This window comes from Copidosoma floridanum, unplaced genomic scaffold (genome assembly GCF_036245765.1).
Source record: "Copidosoma floridanum isolate Cflo_tuat_1 unplaced genomic scaffold, Cflo_Japanese_pri ptg000006l, whole genome shotgun sequence".
Lineage (NCBI taxonomy): Eukaryota > Metazoa > Arthropoda > Insecta > Hymenoptera > Encyrtidae > Copidosoma > Copidosoma floridanum.
Genome location: NW_028321883.1, coordinates 482,854 through 508,666, shown reverse-complemented (window position 1 = coordinate 508,666; position 25,813 = coordinate 482,854). Strand labels below are relative to the sequence as shown.

The 25,813-nt window shown below is 32.0% G+C and overlaps 1 protein-coding gene across 1 annotated transcript in view; it reads left to right on the top strand.

The window, feature by feature from the left end:
* REPTOR-BP (REPTOR-binding partner) overlaps window positions 1–961 on the top strand; it is a 248,075-nt gene extending 247,114 nt beyond the window's left edge. The window contains exon 4 of the mRNA XM_089598322.1: window positions 784–961. Within this exon, the coding sequence (XP_089454448.1) occupies window positions 784–906 (123 nt within the window). The 3' untranslated portion in view covers window positions 907–961. The remainder of the gene's footprint in view (window positions 1–783) is intronic.
* Window positions 962–25,813: the final 24,852 nt, after the last annotated feature.

Here is a 25,813-nt window from a genome sequence, read left to right as displayed (position 1 = left end):
GCAAAGTAAAAGGTTTCATACGGACTTCAACAAATTTCGACCACAGACAGAAACATCAAGAAAAATTCAAAAATTTTCTAATAACAGCTTAAACATACCATCACTAAACCCGCAGAGCTGTCGCGCAATACTCGCTGGATGGTACCGTCAGTTGCTCTCTGTATCTAGCACTGCCATTTTGTTAAGACATTTTTATGGACAGATATGAAAAGTTTTACTTGTTTACGTGCGTTTTCAGTTTTAAGTAAAGTTTAAAAATTTAGCAGCAACAAATAATGGAGTGGATATAACTAAGACGCCATAGCCGGGATCAACAAACTATATATAATTCAAGTTCTATGATAAGTAATAGAAAGTTTGTAGTACTGCTTTTAGTAATGATCTTATATTCTATTTTGACTTTATTTTTTTCTGGAGTTATTGGGATGTATGAAAGCAATTTTAGTTTTTTATGGAAAAATATTATTTGTCTGCATAGAATTTAGGATTTTATTCTATGACTTGTTGTTTTTTTCAGATTTAAAGACAATTATAATATATTTTAATCTCAACGTCTATGTTTAGCCGATTTAATGTTTATCGTTATTTTTTTAGAAATAACAATGAAATTACGACGTGATGAAGTAATTTAAATATTGCATTCAAATTTGGAACTTCGAAATGTGTAAGAAATATATGTTGGCTCATGTGTACCCTTACCCTTTTGTTTTTTGTGGCCCCGTAAAATTGTTGTATTAATCATTTAATTTACATAAAAAACATTATTTTATTTTTATTTTTCAGTATATGTTGTGGTGCCAGGAGCTGGATGCTGGTCATGTTCCAGAAGGATTACAAGCTACTTTGGATAAGTTCACGTCCTTGGGAAAAAATCAGAGTAGTGACATGTTTATGAATGTACAATAGGCAAAACTTATTTAACATTATTAAAATAAAATATTATAGTGTTGTGTGCATAGAATACTTGCTCGTTAGTTCTTATACTTAACATGCATTAATTGAACTAAATCTCAATAGGTATAATAGTTTTACTAAGTTTATAAGCACGTGATGATTTTTACTTTGCTTTTTTATCATTCTTAACATAAGAAACGGTATGAAAAATGGTTGTTTCTAAAAATGCCACAAAAACGTAGCGATGCTGATTATTTTCAGTTTTATTTCAGCGTTCTTCTGAAATAGTAGCAAAAACTGATCTGACGTTTTACAAGAAAAAGTTATTGTTTAACCAAAGATCCATTTAAATAATAATTATTTTATGTGGCCGGTTGCGTGTTTTCAATTATTTAGCGTATCGCTAATGTTTTTTAAAATTATTAATAACCCTGTATGAACACACATGCATGTGCACACACATATATTTCTAAAACACAATATGGATTATTTTATTTTAATTATGGGCCAAGCTTGTACCTCAGGTTTCCAAACATTTTTTTTTAAGTCTGAGACTCGATTCTCCACACTAAAAAAAACTAGAAGGTTCGTTGAAAAATTTTTTTAGAGCCTTTGTAAGAGCCTGAATTTCAGGTCAAAAATTTTAAAAAGTTCAGTACTGATTTTTCGTTTATTTTTGAAATATATATATATATATAAATATATATATACATATATATATATATATGAGTTGTGAGAAAATTATTGAAAGTATATATATTGACTTGAAGTTTTCTCAATTTTTCGATAAAAATATTTTTTTAAAGAGATCAGAAAATAACTTTTTTCCCAAAAATTGATTTTTAACAGCGTATCTCAACTTTGTATTAAAAATTTATGTCAGTACTCGATTTCTCGTCAATTTTTACGTTGAACTACGTATTAAAACTTAGGAAGAAAAAATGGTCAACTTTGTGATAAATTTAATGAAAACTTGAATGTTTTTGTTTTCACGTAAACATCGAACTTAGTGAGTTCCTGATGTTAATATTCATACAAACTTGTGCATAATAAAAGAGTATGAATAGTACATACAACAATCCAGAGGTTCAAGTTCAGAAGTCATGTGTTCATTAGCATTGACATGCTGTAGCAGGGCTGATACTTTTGCCCACCCGTTCCAAATTAATTTTGTCTTTTTCTGTTCGTGTTGCGTGTGCTTCTTAGTTTCATTTTCATGAGAGTGTGTAAATGACTTCGTAAATGACAGAATCAGCGGTATCAATGTGATAATTTTCGACCATGTTAGTGATCTCTCCCTCCTTTTGTCCCCTGTATGAATACTTGATAAAAAATACAAGTAATACACGCAAATAACAAAAACAAATCAAACAATGTCAACGATTTATTAGAAATTGTTTCATTCATTAGAACTGGAATAGTTAATTATATTACCATAACCAGCCATGTCGCTCAATTGTATATATGCATGTAAGCTGAGTATGCCATTTACAGCTATAGCTTTTGAGAACCTTTCAACTAAAAATTTATTTGTTTCTTTGTACACTTTGTATCAACATAAAAGAAATGGACATTTTTTATTGCCGTATTAGCCCACTCAAACAATTCGTGAGGATTGAAAATTAGACTTGCAGAACCACGTTGAAGATTGGCTCGATGAGCTAGATGCTTTGTACTGCCGGCAATTCCGTTACAAGGATCTTTGCCATGTGACGTAGCGAAAAAATGCCATTCGCATTCTATTCCGAAATTAGTTGAATGGTTACAAATATTGAGAAAATTTTTCTCATTCTTGAATTGCTGAGGAGTTCCATCAGACACGTAGTGAATCTTAGTCATTTCGCTGTATTCCGTTTTTGTATACTCAATCAGATGCTTTTTATACATGAAAACCGTTGAAATATACTACAACTGGCAATAATGTTGCTTGCTGGTTGTTCCAGTGAAAAGTATGAACGGCATCTCGTGCAACAAAAGCATAGTTTTCTGCAAAGTCTAAGAGAAATAAAAATTCACCTTGTTTCAAGTTTTCTGTCAGTTTTGAACAAAATTGATTTTGTTGCGATAAAATAAAGTCATGTGGGATGAGCTCATCTATATTTTTGAAAAAAACATCTACAAAATCATCGATGTCACTTTTTAAATTGATCGTTTGATACCCAGGCCTTGTAATTCTCTTCACGAAATTCATTTTTCTCCAAGGCGTCAAAAAATTTATCTTTCATTTTAGTTGCATCCTGACAAACAGCACATGTGTGTTGAAAACACGAAGGAAATAGATTTTCTCAGGTTAACTTCTTAATTAAAATTTTATACTTTGATTTGTCATTCACAAACCAACCCCTATTGTTAAAAAAGTCGTTTGAGTTTTGCAACCTAAAAAATTTAGCTTTTATTTATAAAACAGCATCCAAAAAGATTTTTTCATAGTGAAATAAAAGTGAAAAATTCTCTTCTTTGAGCATCAATTTTATGTTTTTATGAACTAAACATACGCACCAGTATGAGCCACTGTTTCCAGGTGACACACAATAATTTAGTCTCAATATTGCAAAGTTTGAAAAACTAATGTCGTCTTGAGAAAATTTGTTCTTAAAAGATTTATACATTTTAAAGAAGTTACATAAAAATAATTTCTTTCAACAAAAACTCACTTTCTATGATCTTGAATAACTGATTTAAAGTCTTTTCTTCCAGGCAAATGTCTTAAATTTTCCTCACTTTCATAAAAATCAATAACTTTGGATGTAACAAGTTCTTCTAAACATTGTCCAACTCGTTGGTTTTTATCATCACAAGTAGTTTCATTCTCTTACAAATTTTTGGCATTGATGACTAGGCGCTTAAAAACGTTAAATTCCCTTAAAACTTTATTGGTAGACTATCTGCTTGGAAACAAAAAGACGTACTCAACTTTATGCGTCCTAAAAATAAATGTATTTTATGATGTATGAAAGAAAAGTGTTCATATTGAAAGAAAAAATAAAGAGTAATACAAAATAATACTTAGTAATCATAAATCTCACTGATCGTTTCCTTATTTGATGTAATGCCGATTTCATAAGACTCTCATTATAGTCATGTACTATTTCATTAGATTTAGTGACAGGATTAAAGACAAATCTCAGTTGAATTTTTGGTAAACAACCTCTTGAATTTTATCGAGCTTTGCAGCAATGTATGAGGTTCTATCACATCTATTTACATAAATATATGAAACAAATCGAAATAGGAAAAAGTTTGATGATTGATCAAGTAAAACTAATTAGATTTACAATTTCCGTTTGAATGGAGAAACTCCCATTATCGCATATATCAACGTTCCACTGTTGGGCACTGCATTTTGACTACTCAAATGGGTACTGGAAGTTTGAGTTAATTCATATACAGATTTTGATTTTTGTTGACTTTCAATCCCACAACTCTTAAAGACAATCAGAAGATACGAGAGATTTATCATCTGCATTTTTAATTTTCCACAAGTCACTCGCTAGATTAAGACGTAAAACTGCTGGATCTCACGATTCTGAAAAGCAAACACTGGAATTTAACCAATGTTGAAACTGAATTTTCTCACATAGAGTAATTTAAAATCATGTATTAACGCATTTGTAATACTTACAACCAACAGTTTTATCAAATGAATTCAGACAAACTTTCTTTTTCGACATATTACACTTCAGGAAAATAAAAACACTAACAAATTACTGTAGTCAAAGCTTCAGTCTCTTAAAACAATTTGGCTGTTAGCTACGTATGCATATAGGGTAGAAATGGTGAGGTGAGGTAGTGAAAAGCTGAGTATAAAAATATGCCAGCGCCACCTGGTGTTCAGATGCGAGTAGCTCTTAAATAACGCTCTTTAGTTTGCTCGTAAAACACACACAAAAATAAATTGTTACACACCTTTTTTTAAACGAAAATACAAGTAAAATGTTTTTAATATTAACATCAAAAACTTACTACTGTCGATTTTCACCTAAAAACAAGAACATTTAAATTTTTACTTAATGTATCACAAAGCTGACCATTTTTTCCCCCACAGTTTTTATATACATTTTGACGAGGAATTTATCGATGACATCTATTTTTCAAGGGTCATCAAATTTTTTAAGGATTGTTTTCACTTTCTTTTTGGACTTTAAAATCTTTTTAACAAAATTTTCCAAAGTATAAAATTTTTTTTGTTTTGCTTTTTTTAGTGCGTATGTTCTAACTATTAAAAAAAAATTTGTCACATAATGGGATAGTCTAGCCACTAGAGAGCTCTGTCTACAAAAATTGACCATTTTTACGTATTACATGTGTTTGTGAAGTCGTAATGAATTTTTCAATAGTGGACACAAAACGGCTGACCTTCATTTAAATTTTACGATGTTTTGATTTTAAAATTTTCTTTTTTCATATAATGCATCGTTGTTAAATAAAAAATATTTTTATCATCACTATAGACTATTGTCCGTAGTTCTCGGTTAATAGTCTACTGTTCTACACCTGCCATAGTGGCGTTCTCCAACGCTTGGTCACCAGGTGGACCCGGACGCAAAAAGGACGATATTTCAGACAATTTTTTTAAAAGTTCACTAAATGATGTTGCCACTGAATTTTCTATAAGATTTTTGAGTAAACATTTTCTAACACACAGCTATTTTTTCATTCATAGGATAAGTTTCCGTTGATTGGCAAACACCTTTCTGAAGCACTTATTACACCTTATTAATTTTCTTAAAAAGTAGTGAGATGGCGACGACGACGACGACGACAACTCGGCCCGTGATTAAAAAACTGCGGATCAATTGACTTCCGTATTCTTGTAAAGGAACTGACAATTTTTTCTAAGTTGAATGTAAAATGAATATTTATTTTTTTACAAAAATGGTAATGCTTAACAGTTATTATCTATCTGACGATTCCTTAAAATATTAATCCAACTATTTCTTTAAAAATAATCATAATACTCAAGAGACATGATTATTTAAAGGCTCCATGTGCAGTTGAAGCTACGGCACGGTTCGTATAATAATAGCATACTTTGAAAAATCCATGCTCGTGAACAGCGTCCTCACCCCATTCCCTCCCACATACCAGTACTGCCAGCGAAGGAGTGGACCTCGAGGATGCTTCACTTACCATTGAATTTTCAAATACTAGAGAGCCAATATGTTGTACTAGTATTTTTTAATAAAAAGTACACATATTGAACTAAAACCCCTAAATATTTAAGCCTTTAATGAGTAAAAATAAAGACATTAGATAAAAAAAAAAAATTATCTTGGCTCCAAAGGGTCGTGCATGAAAACTTTTTTTTTGTAAATTGATAAAAAAAAAAAACTTACTGTTTGATACTGTTATCGAAAATTGAAAAAAAAGTCTCAAAGAAAAATCATTTTTTAGATTTTTTAAAACGTATCCGATTTTTCAAATGATTTTTTTCAAATTAATGATAAATTTAAAAGTGCGCAATAATCCGCAACAACATTTTAAGAAATTTTGAAGCCCAAAAAGGATTCTCAAGATGCAAGTGTCTATGATACATAGAACTCATAAAAAAACATGATTCTTTCGGAAAATTCAATTTTTTCAAAAAGTTTAAAGAACTTTTTAATTTTACGAAGTTCTTACTTCAGATAAGAGCTACACTTTCACGAAGTTTCGTGAAAAAAAAATTTTTTCGCAAAAATATGGGCTTCTTACAAAAACGCTTTTTTTCGTTTTAATTGCGAACTAAAAATTTATTTTTTAATTTTTTGACATCAGATTTGCTCAGATCGATCCGTATTCGATAGTTCTACAACTTTTGTTTAAAACTATTTCTTATTTTACGATTCTGGAGAGCAAAGTAAAAAAACCGTATTTGGCACACTTCAGGCCCTATTTACTGTGGGTTCTCAGTGCGTCAGTTGTTTGTATTTTAGTTTTTCGAATTGTACAGGAAATTTCTAATTTTTTGCGTATTTTTGTTTATTGCATCTCTGAAGGAAAAATTTAACATGGGGCCCGAAAATAGACAGACTTCACTATACATTCTGTATCCATTCTTAGTGTATTAGATCTGAGATGGATCTAGTATACGAATCAACGCATAGGTATTTAAGCAATATCATCTTATCTTTCATAAAAAATAAAATGCTTCAAATAGTAGATTGCAATACAAAATATTCATATGCAACACACGACACTCTTTAAAGTATGAAATAATATGACTCATAATTTAAGACTAAAAATAAAGCATTAACTCTGAATCACTCAATTTTTTTTTTTTGTTTTCTCAAATAAAGTATTTAGAAGTTAGCAGACAAAGTGCGCAGGGGGCGGACCTGCTGCTAGTTTAAATATATACTAGTAGTACTTTACCCCTTCATCGCATGCGAACCCCCATCAATAGATTAAAACTTAAGGTTTAAATATTTTTTAGAAAGTTTTCTTTTTGGTGTTAAAATGTCTTACTTACTATAATTATATTATTCTAATCATAATTATTATAAATAATACATTACCAAAGTTCGATTAGAACAATACTTTTTATTGTATGTAAGAATATTAGACTTTACTCTAATTTATCGATGGGTAAGTATTAAATGCGAGTAATTGTATTTATCGACATTTCCCATCCAATAAGATATTGCCATGGCAACTCGATTTATTCAGTTAAAAAAAAAGGTAGTTTGAACTGAAAAAGTCAAGTTGCCTTGGCAATATCGTATTGGATGAGAAACGTCGATAAATTTAATTACTTGCATTTAATACTTTTTATTATTATATTTTATTCCGTTGTATAAAACTTTATTACTCATGTTTACTTAATTCTTCTGAAAATATTTTTTAATGTCTTAATAATTAAACATCGTTTACTTTAAAATTAACTTATCTTCTTGATTATATTTTTAAATTTAAAGGAATATTTGTAAATTTAAAACTTTATTTCTAAATTTTATATAAGTGCATTCTCTAGTATGTTTCCATAATAATTTATATAATTTGTCATTAGTATATTTTTTTATATGATGTACATAATGCTTCTTTGGTTTGATTTCTACACCACATATTTTACACTTAAATGAACTTGCAGATTGATTACAGATAAACATAATTATAAATATGTTAAAAAATTTCCTGAACATTTGACTGATGTAATATTGTTCAAGAAAGATGGTTTCCTACAGTTAATTAGAAAAAAAAATATTTTGGATGATGATCATTACAAAACTAGTAATTCAAACACAATTGTGGTTTAAAATTTATTAGTTGTACGACGTATAAAATTTTTATTACTGTAACATGAATACCACAGAAAAGTTGAATATCATACATTAGATAAAAATTAAGCATATACGACTACATTTAGAAATGCGTTGATAGAACATTAGTGGTAATTTAAAGAGTAAATAATTCTGAAAATAAAATTCAAGACGAAATTAAATATTCTGCTGATCGTAGATATTTCTGTCCAATAGGGGCAGCATAGAAATTGCAAGAGTTTCCAATTTGTGGTAGAAGTCAGAAGACGGTAAATTTACCCTTACGTCTTCAAAATAAAAATAAAATTAATATTAAAAAAAAAACACTGAAAAAATAGCAGACGCCCTTAACAGCTTGGTTTAAGTTGAATAAAATCGATTATTTTGCAAAATCATTGAAGTACGTAAACATTTCAAGAAACCTAATTCCTTATTGTAATCTTCAGGTTCAAATAAGTAGAAAAAATATTTCTTAAAATACAGCAATAGAAAGATTGAAGATAGTATCTCCTAAATATCCTTAAAGCACATACTAATATTAATTACGGAACGCCTAAGAATACTGCAATTTCTATGGGTTTTTTTGATTATGATACGCATACTGATGAAATTTTCGAAAAAGCCAGCATAATTAGGCTTCACCTTTTAACTACTATAATTTTTTGCGTGTTTATTAATTTTCAAAAGCATTCCAGGCGATAACACATTGAAAAACTATAAAACATATTTCATAGAAGATTTTATTAATAATAAATTCAGGGTGTTTACCAGGTACTTAAAATCCTGAAAGCCCTAACAAGTCCCTTAATTTTTTTCATTATCCTTAAAGCCTTACTATCACCTTAAATTATAAACACGATCCTTATTTTTATTTCAAGAGAAGCGATGCATTTTTTATATTAGTATATTACGTTACGAGGCCGTAAAGTGGCTGATATACGGCCGCGTGGAGTGTGACATCATGCGGCCGTCCATCAGCCACCTTACGGCCGAGTGACGTATACAATTTTTCGTCATCCCGTATAGGAAAGTTTGTTCAATAGGTTGATTTGGTTAACGCAGGGAAAAATGAATCACTTAGTGAACCGCGCGTTCCTTACAAGCATTGATCATATACACCGAGGTCCTAATGAAATGCGAACGAACGAACGATGTATAATTGAACGTGCCCAATAATTGGACTGACCGATCGATCACAAAAAAACATACGCATAATTCAACAGTGAATGCTAGAATACAAATTTTTTTTGATAGTTCTTCAAAGTACACTAAAAAAGAACTTTCATTAAACGATACTTCATTCTTGGTTTTCCAGTCCATGTATTGAATATGTGCTTTTTCATGTAGAGCGCGAGCCTTTCAAGGTAGCAGTCCAATAACCATGAAAATTTATTCATCATTACCTACAAGCAACTCTAAACTTGAAATAAATTTTATTTAAAAAAACACGTAGTGGTTATTTTGATTACACGTACACAAGAGACGAGAAACAGATCATACGGTAAACGATAAGTAAAAGAAGGTAAAAAAATGGGCAACGCTATATTTAATATAGGCGTGAACTGACTCGACGCAACGATAAAGGCGGATAGCAGAAGGCATTGAAAAGGTGAAAAGACAATGCGCACATGCGTCTGGCCGTCAAAAAAAATACAACTTCAATTAACACAACACTTGGCCGCCATATATACATAGATGCCAATATTCGTTTATTCGTTACAGATCTTATATATATATAGATAGATAATCAGCGTGCATTTGAGAGCACGGACCTTGTATAAGCGCCTCGCTCAGCGGACGTAAAGAAATCCAGTGGCCGTACATTTGTCGCTTCACGTCCTACTAAGCGGACGTAAACAACAAACTTTACTGTCGGGGATGACGAAAATATTTTTACATCAAAAATGTTTGTTAAATATTAAATTGATTTTTACTTTCGTGCCAATTAATGTAGCAAAGTTCATAACATGATCTAATGAAAAGGTAGAGGTGTGTTCTTACTGATGGAAAATGTCCACCAAACGCAGCGGTGGAACAAGCTTAAGCCAATCAGAAGGGTGCTAGCGTTTGTACAACTATATAATTGCACCATGGCATTGTATCATGCATGGTTGATTGATAGTACTGAAATTCTACCGCCAGAGTATGCTGCAGTTGTACAGCGTGGTGTACTATGTTGTCACTTTTGACTTCTGACAATGTAATAATGCCGAGTGCCGGACTGCTGGCTGTATCGGTACCTAAACGTAAACAAGTTACTGCAGTATAACTAGTGTAGTGTACCCATAAAGAAAACAAGTTCGAGCAAGCGTATGATTTTCAAAACTTATAACAACTGCTTGTCGATTCCCATGCGAAAATCCATGTAAATACAGGTAATAACCAGATTAACAAAAAGTTTTGTTGGTGTAGTTTGTAGTCTCGATTAATTTACGAATAAGTGTTTAATTTACTCAAGTGTTAGTAACTTTATTTATCGTGCAGTAAAAAGATCTCTAGTGTTTTATTTCTGTATGTTGGTGGTTTGACTAGCCACATCTTTTTTTTTTTAATCATGCAATAAAGACAAATGTGATTAACTGATCTACTACTCTAACTAAAAAATACACATTCAGGAGTTAATCCGAAAACAAGTGCTTACAAGAATCCTTCCTATCATTTTTGCGAGGGAGATTACCGGATGAAAGATAAGATACTTTGCGTTTACATTTTTTTTCATTGTTTTTGTTTATCGAACTCGTGCTTGTTCCGGATTTCAATTTTTCACAAGTGACTTATTTTCATTCGAAGAGAGAAAATTGACTTTTATTAATGCAAATTTTATCTTTAAAAATTTATTGTTACAGCTTTTAATTCCTAAAGGTTAGTTGATACATCCACGTATTAATAAAGTAAATTACTCAATAAAATCGACAAATCAAGATTCTCGTTAGTTTTTTATGGTGTCCAATTTTCAGGTGATACGATTGTTTAGATAATATAATTTTTTAGTATAATTTTAAAACTTTGTCGTTCAAAAAATTCTTATAAAAATTCATTCACCCAACAGATTTTTATTCAGAGTCAAGCTAGCAATATATCTTCAACTACCAGAATGAAAGGAATATGTCATTCTTAAATTGAATGGCTAGACAAAACACGTTATCCAGAATTCTTTTGGCTAAAAAAATGCAAAGTTGATACTCAAGCAGGCTGCAATATGTGTACGTGTGAATTTTTACTTGGAACGATGGAAGTATCTGTTTTATGAACACATGCAATGGGAAAAAAACATCAAGATAATGCCATCGCTAAAAAAACTATGCGACCGCTTGCTTTGGATAAAATATATGGAATTGGTACAGCTGTCAATGAAAACAAGGATACAATCAACTGATCAAGTGTCGAAAGAAAATCAAAACATTGTACATTCGACTGCATTTTCAGATTTTTTTATAAAAGAACAAATGCTTGAGGCAGAAATAATTTGGACGCTCAACAGGATTTACACTAAGTCATCATTACGATATTCATCTGCTATATCTGAAAGCTTCGCAGATCTGTTTTCTGATAGAAAAATAGCAAATAATTTTAACATGGGAAAAGACAAGCTTAGCTACGTTATGACTTACGGCCTCGGGCCTCACTTTTAAAAAAGAACTTGCAGATGAAGTCAAGAAATGTTAGGTTTATTCGGTTTCTTTTGATGAAAGCTTAAACAAAGTAGCTCAGAAAGGGTAGATAGATATTATTGTTCGTTTTTAAAAAGCGAATCACGTAAGTACACGCTATTTAACTTCTTCGTTTTTGGGATATGCAACAGCAAAAGACTTATTAGTAGCTTTCACTACTGGTATAAAACAAAATGGACTTGACATATAGAGAATAATTCACGTATCTATGGACGGTCCAAATGGAAATTTAAAATTGATCAGTGACCTAAAAGTATATTTAAAAGACTTTCCCAATAAACCCGAAATTTTAGATACAGGTACTTGCTCTTTACACATAGTGAATGGAGCATACAAAACATCACATGACAAAATAAACTGCCAGCTACATAGCTTTTTAGCAGCACTGTAATAATTATTGAAAAAAGTTCCTGCTCGGCGAGCTGATTATACTTATTTTACAAATTCAATATTATTTCCATTAAAACTTTATTCAGTTCACTGGTAAGAGAATTCTAGCGTCATGGAAAGAACTAAAACTATGATCCCTTCTTTAAAAGTATTTATAACAGCTGTCAAACAAAAACCACCTCCATCTAATAATTATAAATTCATTGTTGAATTTACGGAAGATAAATTATTAGAAACAATACTTAGTTTTATGATAACTATCTCTTCCGAGTTAGGAATTTTTTAAAGGTTTTATCTGAGTGATGCACCCTTATTACATTTTATGTTTGATGATTTGCATGATATGATGAAATCTTTGGTATCTTGAATCGTTGTTTTAAGAGTCTTAGATCAAGTTACCACTGTTAAAACATTTATAAGTATCGACTTAAATAATGAAAACAATTTAATTACAGCGAAAGCTTTTGATATTAGATTTGCAGCTGGAGTTGCATTGAAAAAAGTAAAAGATGTTAAAGAAATCAATATCCTAAGGTTTAAACAGGACTGTCATTCATTTATAATTCACATTTGCGGAAAAGTTAATGCTCAAAAGTCCTCTTAAATTCAAACTTGTTGAGAAAGTGAGCTGTTTAAATTGAATCATCACGTTGAAAGAAAAAAGGTGTGGGTCTCAGGACCCCCGGCAGAAGTGAAACTTCCAACTAGTAAGTTATTGAACTCGGTGTAATAGAAATCGTATGATGTTATGTACACTTTTTACAAATTTTAAAATTGAATTATTGTATGTACGAAAAAAAAATTTGATAAGTAGATCACTTGTATTTATTTAATTCATGTTATATGTAGTTACGGTGTCATAATTACAGTTCGGAAAATATTTTCAAGTACAAAGTAGTATTGTATAGTTTTGTATTCATGATTTTTTATTTTATTATACACAAATAGGAAAACATTGTAAATGTCGAAATTTTAAAAGATTTATACGTATAAAATAATATAAAAATTTACATTAAATTATTTCATTTTGTGTTGAGTCTTCCTGTGAGAATTTCATAACAGAAACAATCGGTCTATGGTAACTAAAATATGAAATAAATAATTTTTATTCTATTTTTTCAATATATCAGGAAAAAACGGCATCTATAGTGGTCCCATGTCTAGTTGTGGCTTGATTACGATTATTAACCATGTTTAATTTGAGTTCGTCTCGTAGAAAATCAATTAATGGCAATGAATCGTTTGATGCAAAATTTATGTTGAAATCTCCAGCAAGAATGATAGGAATTGTATGATAATTTTTACGAAGTATTGCAGCACCTCTAACAGTATACTTTAGTAATGATTCATGGATGAACTCAATGATTTTTTGAACAGTCTGATTTATAGAAATATATATGGAAACCATTATAATTGTCAATCCGGTCGGTATATTCAATAGCACACAAATCACCAATTTAAGATTGACTGTAAATCATTTGTCCTATCTGACGAGCATTTATATCCATACAAGGAGAAACTATATTTGTTGTATTATTAGTATTTTGATAAATTGCAACTCCTCCACTCCTGTTTTTGGGTCGTTTAAATTGAACAACGTGATTAAAATTTGGTATCTCAATTATTTCATCATTTTTCACCCATGTTTCAGTAAGGAGAAGAATATTACATTTTGAAATAATCTCATCAGTTAAGTCGTTGTAATTTGCACGCAGACTTTGACAGTTGAAAAACAAAATAGATAATCCACGTTCATTACTTATGTACTTAATAATAAATCACTGACGGTTCTCAATGCATTAAATGATAATCTTTAAAATTCTCTTTGTTAATCTACCACTGTAGTTATTGGCCGACGTAGATGATAAAATTTATAATCATTATGATTACTTGGAACAATATACAACCCTTCAATTTGAGTTACCCGTGATAAAGCCACATACAGTAATGATAGATTATGTTTTTTATTATATTCGTATACGATTTCATTAAATGTACCTCCTTGAGATTTGTGTACTGTCATTGCTGAAGTCGGAATTGAAGGAAATTGTTTGCGCTTTGCAATTATAGTTTTATTATTATTTAATGGTGTTGATGATGTTCGCTGATGTATTGGTACTGCTTGTTGGTTAATGTTTAGTTTTTGAGCGTAATTTGAGACTTTTTTCTTATTTTTTCACCGGTTCTTGGAGAATCGTGAAAAAGTAGCCAAACACAAGTAACTTGTTGATTATTATTGTATTCAACATAATTTAAGGAACCTACTGCTCCATTGGCTAATCCATCTGATACATCAATATTAGAAGTTATCATATAAGGTTTGCCTAATACGAAAGTTATTTGATACGGTAATCCACCAGTATCTATAACGGACATTTTATGGAACTTTTGTGTGACAATAGTTAATTGCTCAGCAGTATGATAACCAATGAATTCATCTGTAGCTGCAACAATAACCTTATTTTCGTCATTATTTAGAACTAAATTATTGTAATCGTCTACTTTTTTATTTTCAAGAAATAAACGAATTCCATTTGGACAAAGCCTATCAGCTTCTTCTTTCGTGTAAAATCGAGATTCAATCAAAGTAAACTCATTTTCATCCAATACCTCGCCATTTCCAATCTTCGTCAATAAGGACGAAAACATTTGATTAGACTGTCTCATTACTTCAGTCAATTCATAAAACTGAATTCCACGCCACAATGATGGGCCAGCGAATTGTTGTTTGACTGACTTATAAATAGGAGTTTCTCTTACTGGAGGTAATTGCCTTAAATCACCAATCAAAATAATATCTAATCCTCCAAACGGTTCATTGAAATTGCCAGTAATTTGTTTTAATCTACAATCAATCTTTTGTAATAATTCAGTGCTCACCATACTGACTTCATGATTTATTAAAACGCGAACATATTTAAATAGAGTTCTATATAATTGATAATGGAAGTAGTTTTAAAAGCGTTATTTTTAAGGCTGTGTGTACTGTAGTGCCATCAATCGCCACTGCAGCTTTACCAGTTGAGGTATATGTTATGTATGCGTTACAAAAACCATCGTTATTCGTGAATCTATTATAAATTTCCATGAGAAGTTTAAAGACAAAAGTCTTACCGCATCCAGCTGGTACAGTGAAAAATATTTGCAGGGGCGAGGAATCTGAGAGAAGATGATGAATAACATAAAAAAGTAAAGATTATTGTTTTTTGTTAGCTTTGCGCATTAAATCATAAAATACATCATTGTCCATTAGATTTTCTTTTTTTTTGCAATGGCAACAAGTTTATTAAGAGTAGCCTTACGAATATCTGCATTAACTTCAGAATGAGGATTATCATAAATGCATTGAAAAGCATCTGAAATTTGATTATGTAAATTAGCCACATTTTTTATATCATTATCACCATTGTTATCACGGCACAATTGACGACAAATATCAATTGTTTTATTAATATCTAAATTCGATTCAAATTGTAGTCGTTTTTCTAGAATAATTGCTTCATTATCTTCGTACAAGTTTATGTATTTACTGTCTGCCAAAATATCGTTATCTTCATTCCTAAAAGGTAAATGTAACGTAACCATCTCTCGTCTGTATTCGTTATAGTCTTGTGTTATATCATAATTTCTGTATCTAATTATTCGTGGCTGTTTTCTTGAAACATAATTTTTTTGAAAATTTCGACGATACTTGGAAACAAACTCGGCGAGGGAAACGTTTTGTAGATCTTCTGGTCTCCTTTCATACTGAACAAAGTAATTTTCTTTCCAGATATCCGTTGAATTTGCATCAACATTCATTTGCTCCAATTGTTTTTGTGTTTTTTTAATTCTTTGGCGTTCTTTAGGCCAAACAGTTGGAATATAAACAACGACTGTCGATGTTTTTAACATGGGCTCACGTAGCAAATACCAAGCTGCTTCTTGACTTGTGATCTCAACGTTATTTAGAATGTCAATACCGATTTTTCTAGTGATTTCCACTATGTCAAATTCTGGATGCTCATCCATGATTTCAATTATCGCACGCTGCAAATTACTAACTCCTCTGTTTGTTTTATTTACGTAATCAACGACATACTGCGCACAAGAGTATTCTTCTAAAATAATTTGAAAATCAATGTTAGAATTAAGTGTATGGCATATAAAGGGATTAAACTGATTATTCCATCTTTCACATGGTTCTCGTTGAAGGAAAACTCTTGGCCGTTTTATTTCAGCTCGCAATGTATTAAAGTATTTATCATCATTATTTATTCCATTTTGTTGGTAGAATGAATGTATATCTATATAATTATTATCATAATTTTCCAAATTCATCCAGATACTTGTACATCGTTTTTTGTAGTCCGTGAGTCGAGGATCAGTTCTTTCCATAGGTATTAATATTACAGTTCGTGGCGATGGCATAAATGGTGCCTCAAATCTACAAACTTGCTTTGCGCGTGCAGAAATTTTCTTGTAGCAAGTAAACGTATGCTTATGTGTTTGTAACTTTATGTTTCCCGATGCCTCTGATGATGAAACTGATATTAAAGAGTCAACTAAATCAATAGCTTTATTGTAATCATTACCTAAAATATCATTCGGAGCATTATCAAGCCAAGCTAAAATATGAGCATGAGGGTTACCTCTATGTTGAAACTCAATTCGTTTAAAGTATTCTAGTATTCTATATTTTCCAAAGGGACTTTTTTTTTTTTATTGTAAAATATTCATCAGAACATTAACTAATTTATTAAAATAAATAGCGCATGTGACGGCATCTTCATTTATAAGCTTACTTTTTTCAATGAAATTCAATGCAGCGACGTCATCTGATGAGATATGTGCTCCTCCATTTTTAAATTTATAAATTACTTCAAGTAAACTCGTGCATCCAATCTCATTAGCACTAAATGTCATGAAAACTGTTGGTTTACCTAATTGGCGTATCATAGCAAACATATCATACTTACGATCTTTCCAATAAGCCGCAGAATTAGGAATGGATTTTAAAAAGGCTAAATTTGTTTCGATACAATCGTTAATATAACTTTCAGACTTAATTTGCTGTCGAGTAATACGGGTATCTTTTCCGACGAATTTAAAAGCTACTGTTAGAGAATCACGAACTCTCATTCTCATGATTTTCATTGCAATATATAATAAATGATTCAGAGTAACACCCCGTCGATCCGACCGTCTCAACTCACTGGTTGCCATCTTATAAGGAGTTACTTTAATATTTTTGCTAAATTTTCTAAATTCACCTAGATGAATAGATGGAAATGATAATTCTTCAGCATATTCATCAAAAAGTAAATTTAAAGGTGATTGGTTTTCTCCCGGCGCAATTGATAAAAATTTTTCGTCATTCCAAAAAAGTGTATGTTGTAGCGCTGTTAAACTATCTTATATTAATACGTTTTCACTGAGATCATCGATTTGAGTGTCTTGAATATCTTCTTGATTTCTGAAGAAAGATTCATCGACAGTGATATTAAAATATGCATAAAGCGGTTTTTTAATTAAATATTGGAGCCAACATTTGATTGTTTTTTTGTTTATCAGACCTTGCAAATAACTTGATTTGTAAATTAATTTTTTCTTTATATGAACATTAATGCAATGATCATCATTAATATTACGCGGTAATACACTAACCATATTATTAATTTCTACGGGAATATTTATAACTTGTCCATAAATGCCGTACTGTCCGTGGACGTGTCTAAGTCGTCTAATTTGCATGAATGGAATACTAGGAGAAACGAATCTTTCTGATAATAAGTCTAACGGTGGTAAATGTGTGGGCATCGGAGGATATTTAAAACCATTGAATGTAGCCAAAGTAGAAATTTTTTCTTTATCCATAGCCCTTTTGCATGTAGAACATATAGTAAGTTCTTGAATATTATCAAAAGTAATATTAATTAAACGTAAAATAGTTTCATGTTGACTTTTTGGTGACTTTACACTTACTTTGTTTTATGGATGAAAAATTTTCTAAACTGTTATTAGTGGTTAGGTAAAAGATAATTGAAACATTTAAAATTCCTAAACATTGGAAAACTATTGATGTATGTTCAAAAATATTTAATGAGTGTAATAAGTGTTCGATTAATAAAGTCATACTGACTTCTCATAATGGATACACATACTTTCTAGATAACAAATTTTTAACCAACTGAACGGGAATATATAAACTCCCTATAGCATAGACTATGCAACTTAAAGAGGTGTTAATAAATCTGCCGGTAAAATTTGTATACAATCTTTTAATTGGATTTTTAAAATAGTATTCAGGAAGGTCTCCCACCTCATAAACTTAATTTGAAAGTTATAGCAATATATATATTTAAAAATAAATTTAAGGAGCATTCTTTTTCAGACACCCCATGCTCTCCAAAATATTGTCTAACAGAACTGATAAAAGCTTGAAACCTCTACTTCGAAATGCTGTATGACTAAATTCGTACAATTCATTTTTGAACCCAATAAGGTAGCTTCAAATGACAAAGGGTCAAAAATGATTAATTTGAGCACATAATGTGCTTTACAGTCGATTTTTATGTATTTAAAGTTGCTACATTCTGAAATGGCAGTCCCTCAGATGTTGAAAAATTTTTTTTGTAACGTTATTTTTTATTCAAAAATGCCGAATCTAATGCGGCTTTGCAATGTGGCTTAGTTGATTCGCAAAGCAAACATCATTTTATAATTGTACTTAAATCCAATATGATGGATCCAATATGGCGGCCGATCGTATGGTTTAACTATAAGCAGGAGTGCAAAAAATATCTTAAAATCATTATGCAACTCTATTATTATAGTTACTGAAATTTTCATTACTTTGTAAATTACTTATCAACTAAAAATTCAAAATAGTGGTGGAATGCTTTTTTCCTGAGTAGAGAAACAATTATTACTCTTGCAAAAAAATCAAATAAACTGGCTCGGTACCTGATATCAGCACCTTAATTTGCAAATTACACCTCATATTCTTACCTCATACCTTTGTTCTCTGAATTACTTCACAAATAATATGTAGTATGTTTTACTATTTCAATTGAAAAATATCATTTATTAGCGGCCACCCGGCCCCGTCTCGGCTTCGCCTGAGACTTACTGAATGGAACACCGTAGTGTGTTGACACGTGTAATCTAAAACGTTTTTAGTAAAAAATTTTACATCTTTTTTTCACACTTCTGAAAACAAAAAACTTTTCATTAAAAACACTTTTGTTTAAAATCTACTCAGTTTATTTGATGAAATAATAAGCTGAAAAGAGTAAAAAAAATATATTGATGGTAAAAAGTATCGTACATTTCTTACGCCATAAAATAGTTGTTGGCCCTAGGAGTCGTTGATTTGCACTTTTTTACGTTATGATAAATAGAAAGGGTTATTTGTTGGAACAGTAAATATTGAAAACAAACAAAAAATACAGTTATAAATTTTTTTCGAATCTTAAAACTTTGTTACCAGAGCATTAAGTCCTGGAGTATAATCTTTTCATTTTTTAGCGTCACAGTGAATACAAATACATATTATTCTATCTATTTTGAAAGCTGGAAAATTTAAGTTATTACTTTTAAGGTTGTAATGAAAAGTTGATGCCTTACGTAATGGATCCTTTAGTCGTAGATTTTGATGCTGCTGTTTCAATCTCGATAAATGTTCTGCGCCAGTTTCTTGATGCCTAATATTGTATACATTAAAAGCATTCGAAGTTTTCCTTTCAATTCGCCCTTTTGCGACATTAGGTATGTTTCAGAATTTAGTGAGCCCTTAAGACTGTTTTATGTTATCTATATTAGTGGGGAGATTGGTTCAAGATGCTTGCCTGTAGGAGACTGTCCTATTTGCTCAAGTTTATTTTTTCTTCGTAGCTTCACTGTTAAGATCGCCCAGCGCACTTCTTGGAGAAGATCGGTGATGTCTGGTTGACTGCTGAGAATCGAGAGGGTAATGCTGGGTTGTTGGTACTCGGGGTGTCTAGCTTCGCGGTGAAAAACTCCACTCGTGACCTCTGCCAGTGAATGACTGACTTGGTTAAATAATGGCCGGCTTAACGTGATATTTTAGTGGATGAATTATCGATGGAAACAGTTGTAAAAATGTGTTTGTTAGCAAGTTAGTAAAACGTTAGATAGCCCTAAAATAAATTGATGTTTAGTTAGGGAACGTAAATACTTATGATTGCCTCGAAAACGGCCATGGTGATATCTCTAAGCATTCCTTATTATTATTTTCAATGATGGAGGGCCGGCTGCGGATAGCTTGACTCTCTCTTTCTACGCACCCTGGCTATATCTCGGCCTACGGAGATCGTGCTGGAGGAAGGTACGCCACTGGCCGAAAAGTATCTCGTATTCGGGTCGTTTCATGGATAACCAATTATTTACCGTTGGTCGGGGAAGTGGGTCTTGAGAATACCTCTTTTATAGTTATGCCGTTAGGACGAACCACTAGGGAAGAGACTGATTAAATTTTTATTAAATTTTTACTCCTTATGGTACTTTTTCCCTGGCTTGCTATTGTAAAAAAATCTGCTCTGGTATCATCAGGTCGGTTGGAAGAACGGCCACGAAACCCTAATTTTTTGAAAAGGTTTGAGCTTACTTATTGCTATTATTATTAATTTTTTTAAGATAAAACCTATTAGAAAACCATTTAGGAAGTGTCATGAATCGGTTTTCAAAATTTTAGCAAAATCGGTTGAGTTGTTTTCGCTGTTAGCTATTCTTCTGGTTTATATATTAGTGTCGTTAATAAGTAAAGTTCCATATAAGTTAGGAAAAAATAAATGAACAATTACATTATTTCAGAAAAACATGTCATATGTATGGATTTTAATTTATTAGTATTTTACATGTAGGTTTTCTTATCTTAATATTATGTTAAAGTAAATATTAATTATTATTATAATATTCATATTTTACTTAAAAATTTTTACAATGTTTTTTTTTGTGCAAATAGAATTGGTTTGCTTTTGTTCAAAGTATACAAAGTGCTTGGAGAATTAACTGTATGCAGCAAGGCATGTTGCGCATGTATATAAATGAGAACTTACTTAGTTAACTATATACTGTGTTTGGAGTCCCTTTTGTGACATTATAGCGCTAGCATAGGTATATGCCCCGAGAACAGCCTCTCTATCCGTCTGCGTCAGTGCGATTACTTCACCCGAACAAGATAGTTAGTCAAGCCGTTGCCTCTGCTTACACATACGATGTGCAGAGCAATTCCTTTTTGTCGTTGCTCCTTTAGCGTCGACTTAAGTGAGTCTCAGTTTGTACGTATATCGTCTATTTAGTGAGCGACTCATTAATCTTGATCAGTAGTGAATCTAATTAAACTCAAAAGTAGTTAATCTACACTTTTGTTTCAATCAGTTTGTAATTGTATCTATCTAGAAATTTTTATTTCTACTAAATAATTTGTACATGAAACATTTTTTTGTCGTAATATCTATTAGGAATAAAATTATATCTTTTGGTTACAAAAGTAAGTGTGTGCAAGATCAGTGATAATTCTAATCTTCGTGTTCTAGTTTCTAATCACTGCTCCCTACGCTCTACCCGGCTTTACTACTCTTTTATTCATTTATACAGTCTACTAGAGTTTTGGTTACCTAAACATTTGATCCTCCAAACCAAATTGGGATCGGGAGGCGAGATCTGGTGCTGGAACGAGGTTGTGCTTGCCGGTCGACTGCTAGTGTGCCGCCCGTTTTGTTCTATCTCTGATCCTTTCCCACACACACTCTATAGGGCTGTGGCTCGCTTTAAGCTATCAGCTTCTGCCTACAGTGCAGAAGTTCATTTTCTTTGTACTCTCGTGCGCACATATATAGTGTATAGCTCACTTTTCAGCCATTTGCTTCTGCCCATAGTGCAGAAGTTCTGTCGTATTCTTACGCACATATATAAACAGAGCCATGGCTCGCTCTTTGCCATTGACTTCTACTTACAGTTTTTCTGCAGAAGTGCTATTGCTGCGGGCTACATCATGCCTTGCTTGCTGTCTCTGCTATTGACGACGCTGCAAGCTACCTTGTGCTTTACTTGCTGTTGCTGCTGTTGATGATGCTGTGGGCTACATCGTGCCCAGCTTGTTCTTGCTGCTATCGATGACGCTACAGGCTACATTGTGCTCTGCGGCTGTTGCTACTGTTAAAGATGCTGCAGGCTACATCGTGCCTTGCGTGCTATTAATGCTTGCCTCTGCTGTGAGCCTAAGCATCTCAACGGCGACCATTGTTGTTGCTGGTACGAGTTCATTTACATCCTTCTATACAGCTTAGTACGATACAAAACGCAAATATTATTTTCATTATTATTGAATATTTTGCGACCTTATTTACTAATGCGAGTTTAAAGGCTGTTGAATTACACTTTACAAGATTTTGAGACATTTAATTAGTTGAATATAATCTAACATTTTGTCTAATGTCTCCTTTCCTTAATTCTAATAATTTATAAGCTGTTAAATATTATGTAGTTCAAAAAGCTTGACAAAGGGTAATAGCGAATATCGTAGCTGTTGCGATTAGTTACTCTCGTTCCTCCTTTTAATTAAGTTTGAATTTGATTACTTCCATTAATTTCTTCTAGTTTGAGCTTCGTAATTTTAATAGTTTCGATTTTACTCCTTGTTTGATTTTTTTTCTCTTCTCATCTAAAAAATGAAAGGTTATTACCAAGACCAACTCAAACTCTTTAACAAAATAAAAAACGCTTTTTCCAGTTTTAAAAAGCTTGGTCAATCCAAGATGACTCATGGCCAAGCCACAGCTAGAGAAAAGCAAATCGATAGTGCTTACAAAAAATTTCAACAAGTTAATAATCTCATTATGAACTTAACGAATCTCGACTCTCAACTTGATTTCTTAAAATCGAACGTTTTCTTCAAAGGTGAAGATCATTATTATAATAATCTCGGAAAATTTGTTGATTTTTTAGCTAGCCTTGAGAAACCTCAACTATCTATTTACACCAATTCAGCAGGATCCTTTTTTACTACTTCAAGCCTTCCAAACATTGATTTGTCGCATTTTTCCGGTGATCGTGAGGAACGGCCAAACTTCCGCGATATTTTCAGGGTGTTAGTACATAATAAATCCGATATCTCTCTCGTAATATAACATCACTTTTTGTGTACCCAAATCGAAGGTGAAGCGGCAGATCGTATAAAAAATATTCCCCTTACTGCTGAAAATTATCAACAAGCTTGGATCGCGTTGGTTAGTTATTACGATAATCAGAAAAGGTTAGTTTCTGGTTGTGTTGATTCGATTATTAACGCCAGCCCAATAAAAATGGTTCTGCCCTGAAGCTTAAATAACTAATTAGTCAAAATTTGAGACCTTTGTCAGCTCTTGGAAGCCATGATCGCGCTGAACATTTATCTGGTCATCTATTTATCGGGCTAATATCGAAAAAGTTAGACCTTGGAACATTCAAAGATTGGCTGAAGCACTTAAGTAGTTCTACGACACCTTACAGCAATTTGTAACGTTTTTAAACAATCAATTAATCACCTTAGAGTAGTACACTTCCTGGTTAAAGCCACATCAGGTCTTTGAACCTGTTAAGGATCATAAGTCGAACGAAAGGACTGCTACTGACTCTGCCTCTCATCAAGTTACTTCAAATTATTTTAAATCAAAGTGCCGAAAGGTTAAGAAGTTAGTCCCAGCTAAAAAAAAGCTCTGTAAAGCATGCCTTATTTGTTTAGGCCCCCATAAATTCAAGGATTAAAAATCTGATACGTCTGACTTTATGTCTCCAAGCTGGTCTAAACCTTTTATCAATATTATTTGACTTGATTTTGAAGTGGCGAACCTATAAATTTGTTTTCACTGCCGATGCTGTAAAAATGTTAAGGAAAATTGAGGTCGTTTCTGTGGATCAATCTTTACAATCGATCTTATAGAAAAACAATTTTTGGTAAAACTCTTTAAATCTTTAACCTTTCCACTGAAACTTACGGTCTTGTTTCTTCTTCTTACTTCGCTTTAAGAGCATTAAAGAAATTAGCTTCACTTTACAAAGATTGTCTTGCCCTCGGAGTCGAAACGTTAGACAGCGAGGAGTACATGGATGATTTTATTTCGGGTACTAACTCAGAGTCTGAATCTAAACAAAAAATCGATCAGTTAAATAAGTTGGCTAATTTAGGTAGTTTTTATCTCCATAAATGGTCGAGCAATTTTTTTAAATTATTAGAATATATCCTGCCACACCAAAAATCAGTTGATGTTTCAAAACTAACTGAAAATGAAGATCTTACCTCCGTCTTAGGTATCTCCTAGGACTCTAATCACGATTATTTTTGCTTCAAAGTTGATTTGCCTGAGTCCCTTCCCAAATAGACTAAACGGACAGTACTTTCTCAAATTGCTAAATTTTGTGATCTACTTGGCTGGGTCGCTCCGGTATTGATCAAGACTACAATGCTGGTGCAGGAATTATGGCTCTTGAAGCTGTCTTAGAATAATCAGTTACCTCTTAATTTGAAATGGTGTCTTTGGATTTCCAAACCTAGTGCTTTAAATACAGTAGTGATTCCTCGTTGGAATTACTTTCAGCACTATAAGGCAAACATCGAAAGTCACAATTTTTCGGATGCTTCAAAACGTGCATAAGCTGCAGTTATTTATCTTCATGTTGTTTTCAATACTGAGGTCTTCGCATTTTTAGAAGTCGCAAAAACTACGGTAGATTATCTCAAAACGATCTGCATTGCTCGTCTCGAATTGTGTGGAGTTCAATTACTTGCTAAACTAGTTCTTCGTTATATCGACACTGCAGGACTCAACCCATCCGGAGTTTATCTGTAGACTGGTTCGAAAAAAATTATCTTTTGGATTTACTCAGTTCCTTCACGAAAGCCTACTTTCGTTGCCAATAGGTGATCTGATATACAAATATTAAATCCAACAGCTCGGTCGCATTATGTTCCTTCTTAATAAAATCCCGTTGACGTAACTTCTCGTGGAATATCACCATTGTCGTTTTTAGATCAAAAATTATGGTTTGATGATCCTAAGTTTTTACATGAGCTTGTAATTATTTATCCGGAAATTCAGTCAAGGGGTTTTAATTAAGAGGAACCACAGGTCGATTTAAACGTCAATGTTGTTACTCAATTCCCGAGTCATGTCTGGAGTCTTACTATAGTTATAATAGCTGGCATAAATTGGTTTTTGTAACTAGTCTATGCATGAGATTTGCTTATCGGCTTATGACTCGTTATACTCTTACTTCTAATAGAATTAAGAAAACCAAGACTCAAGACTTAGACATTTTGAGTACCGCCGAATTGCATTTTCTGGATTTAACTGATATACTAACTGCAAAAAATGTTAACATCTAAATTTTGGAACTCAACAATGCTCATTTGTTTTGGTCTAGAGAGCATCAAAACCTTCTTTTAAATCTGAATACCAAGTTCTTTTGAAAAATTTTACCTTTTCTGTAGCTGAACATACTCATATTAAAAGAGGCAGTAAACTCGTAAAATTACATCCAGTATTAGTTGATAGAATAATCCGAGTAGTAAATGGAATTGATCAGGTGCTTTTTCCCATTGAAACGAACACCCGATAATCCCTAATTCGAACGAGCATC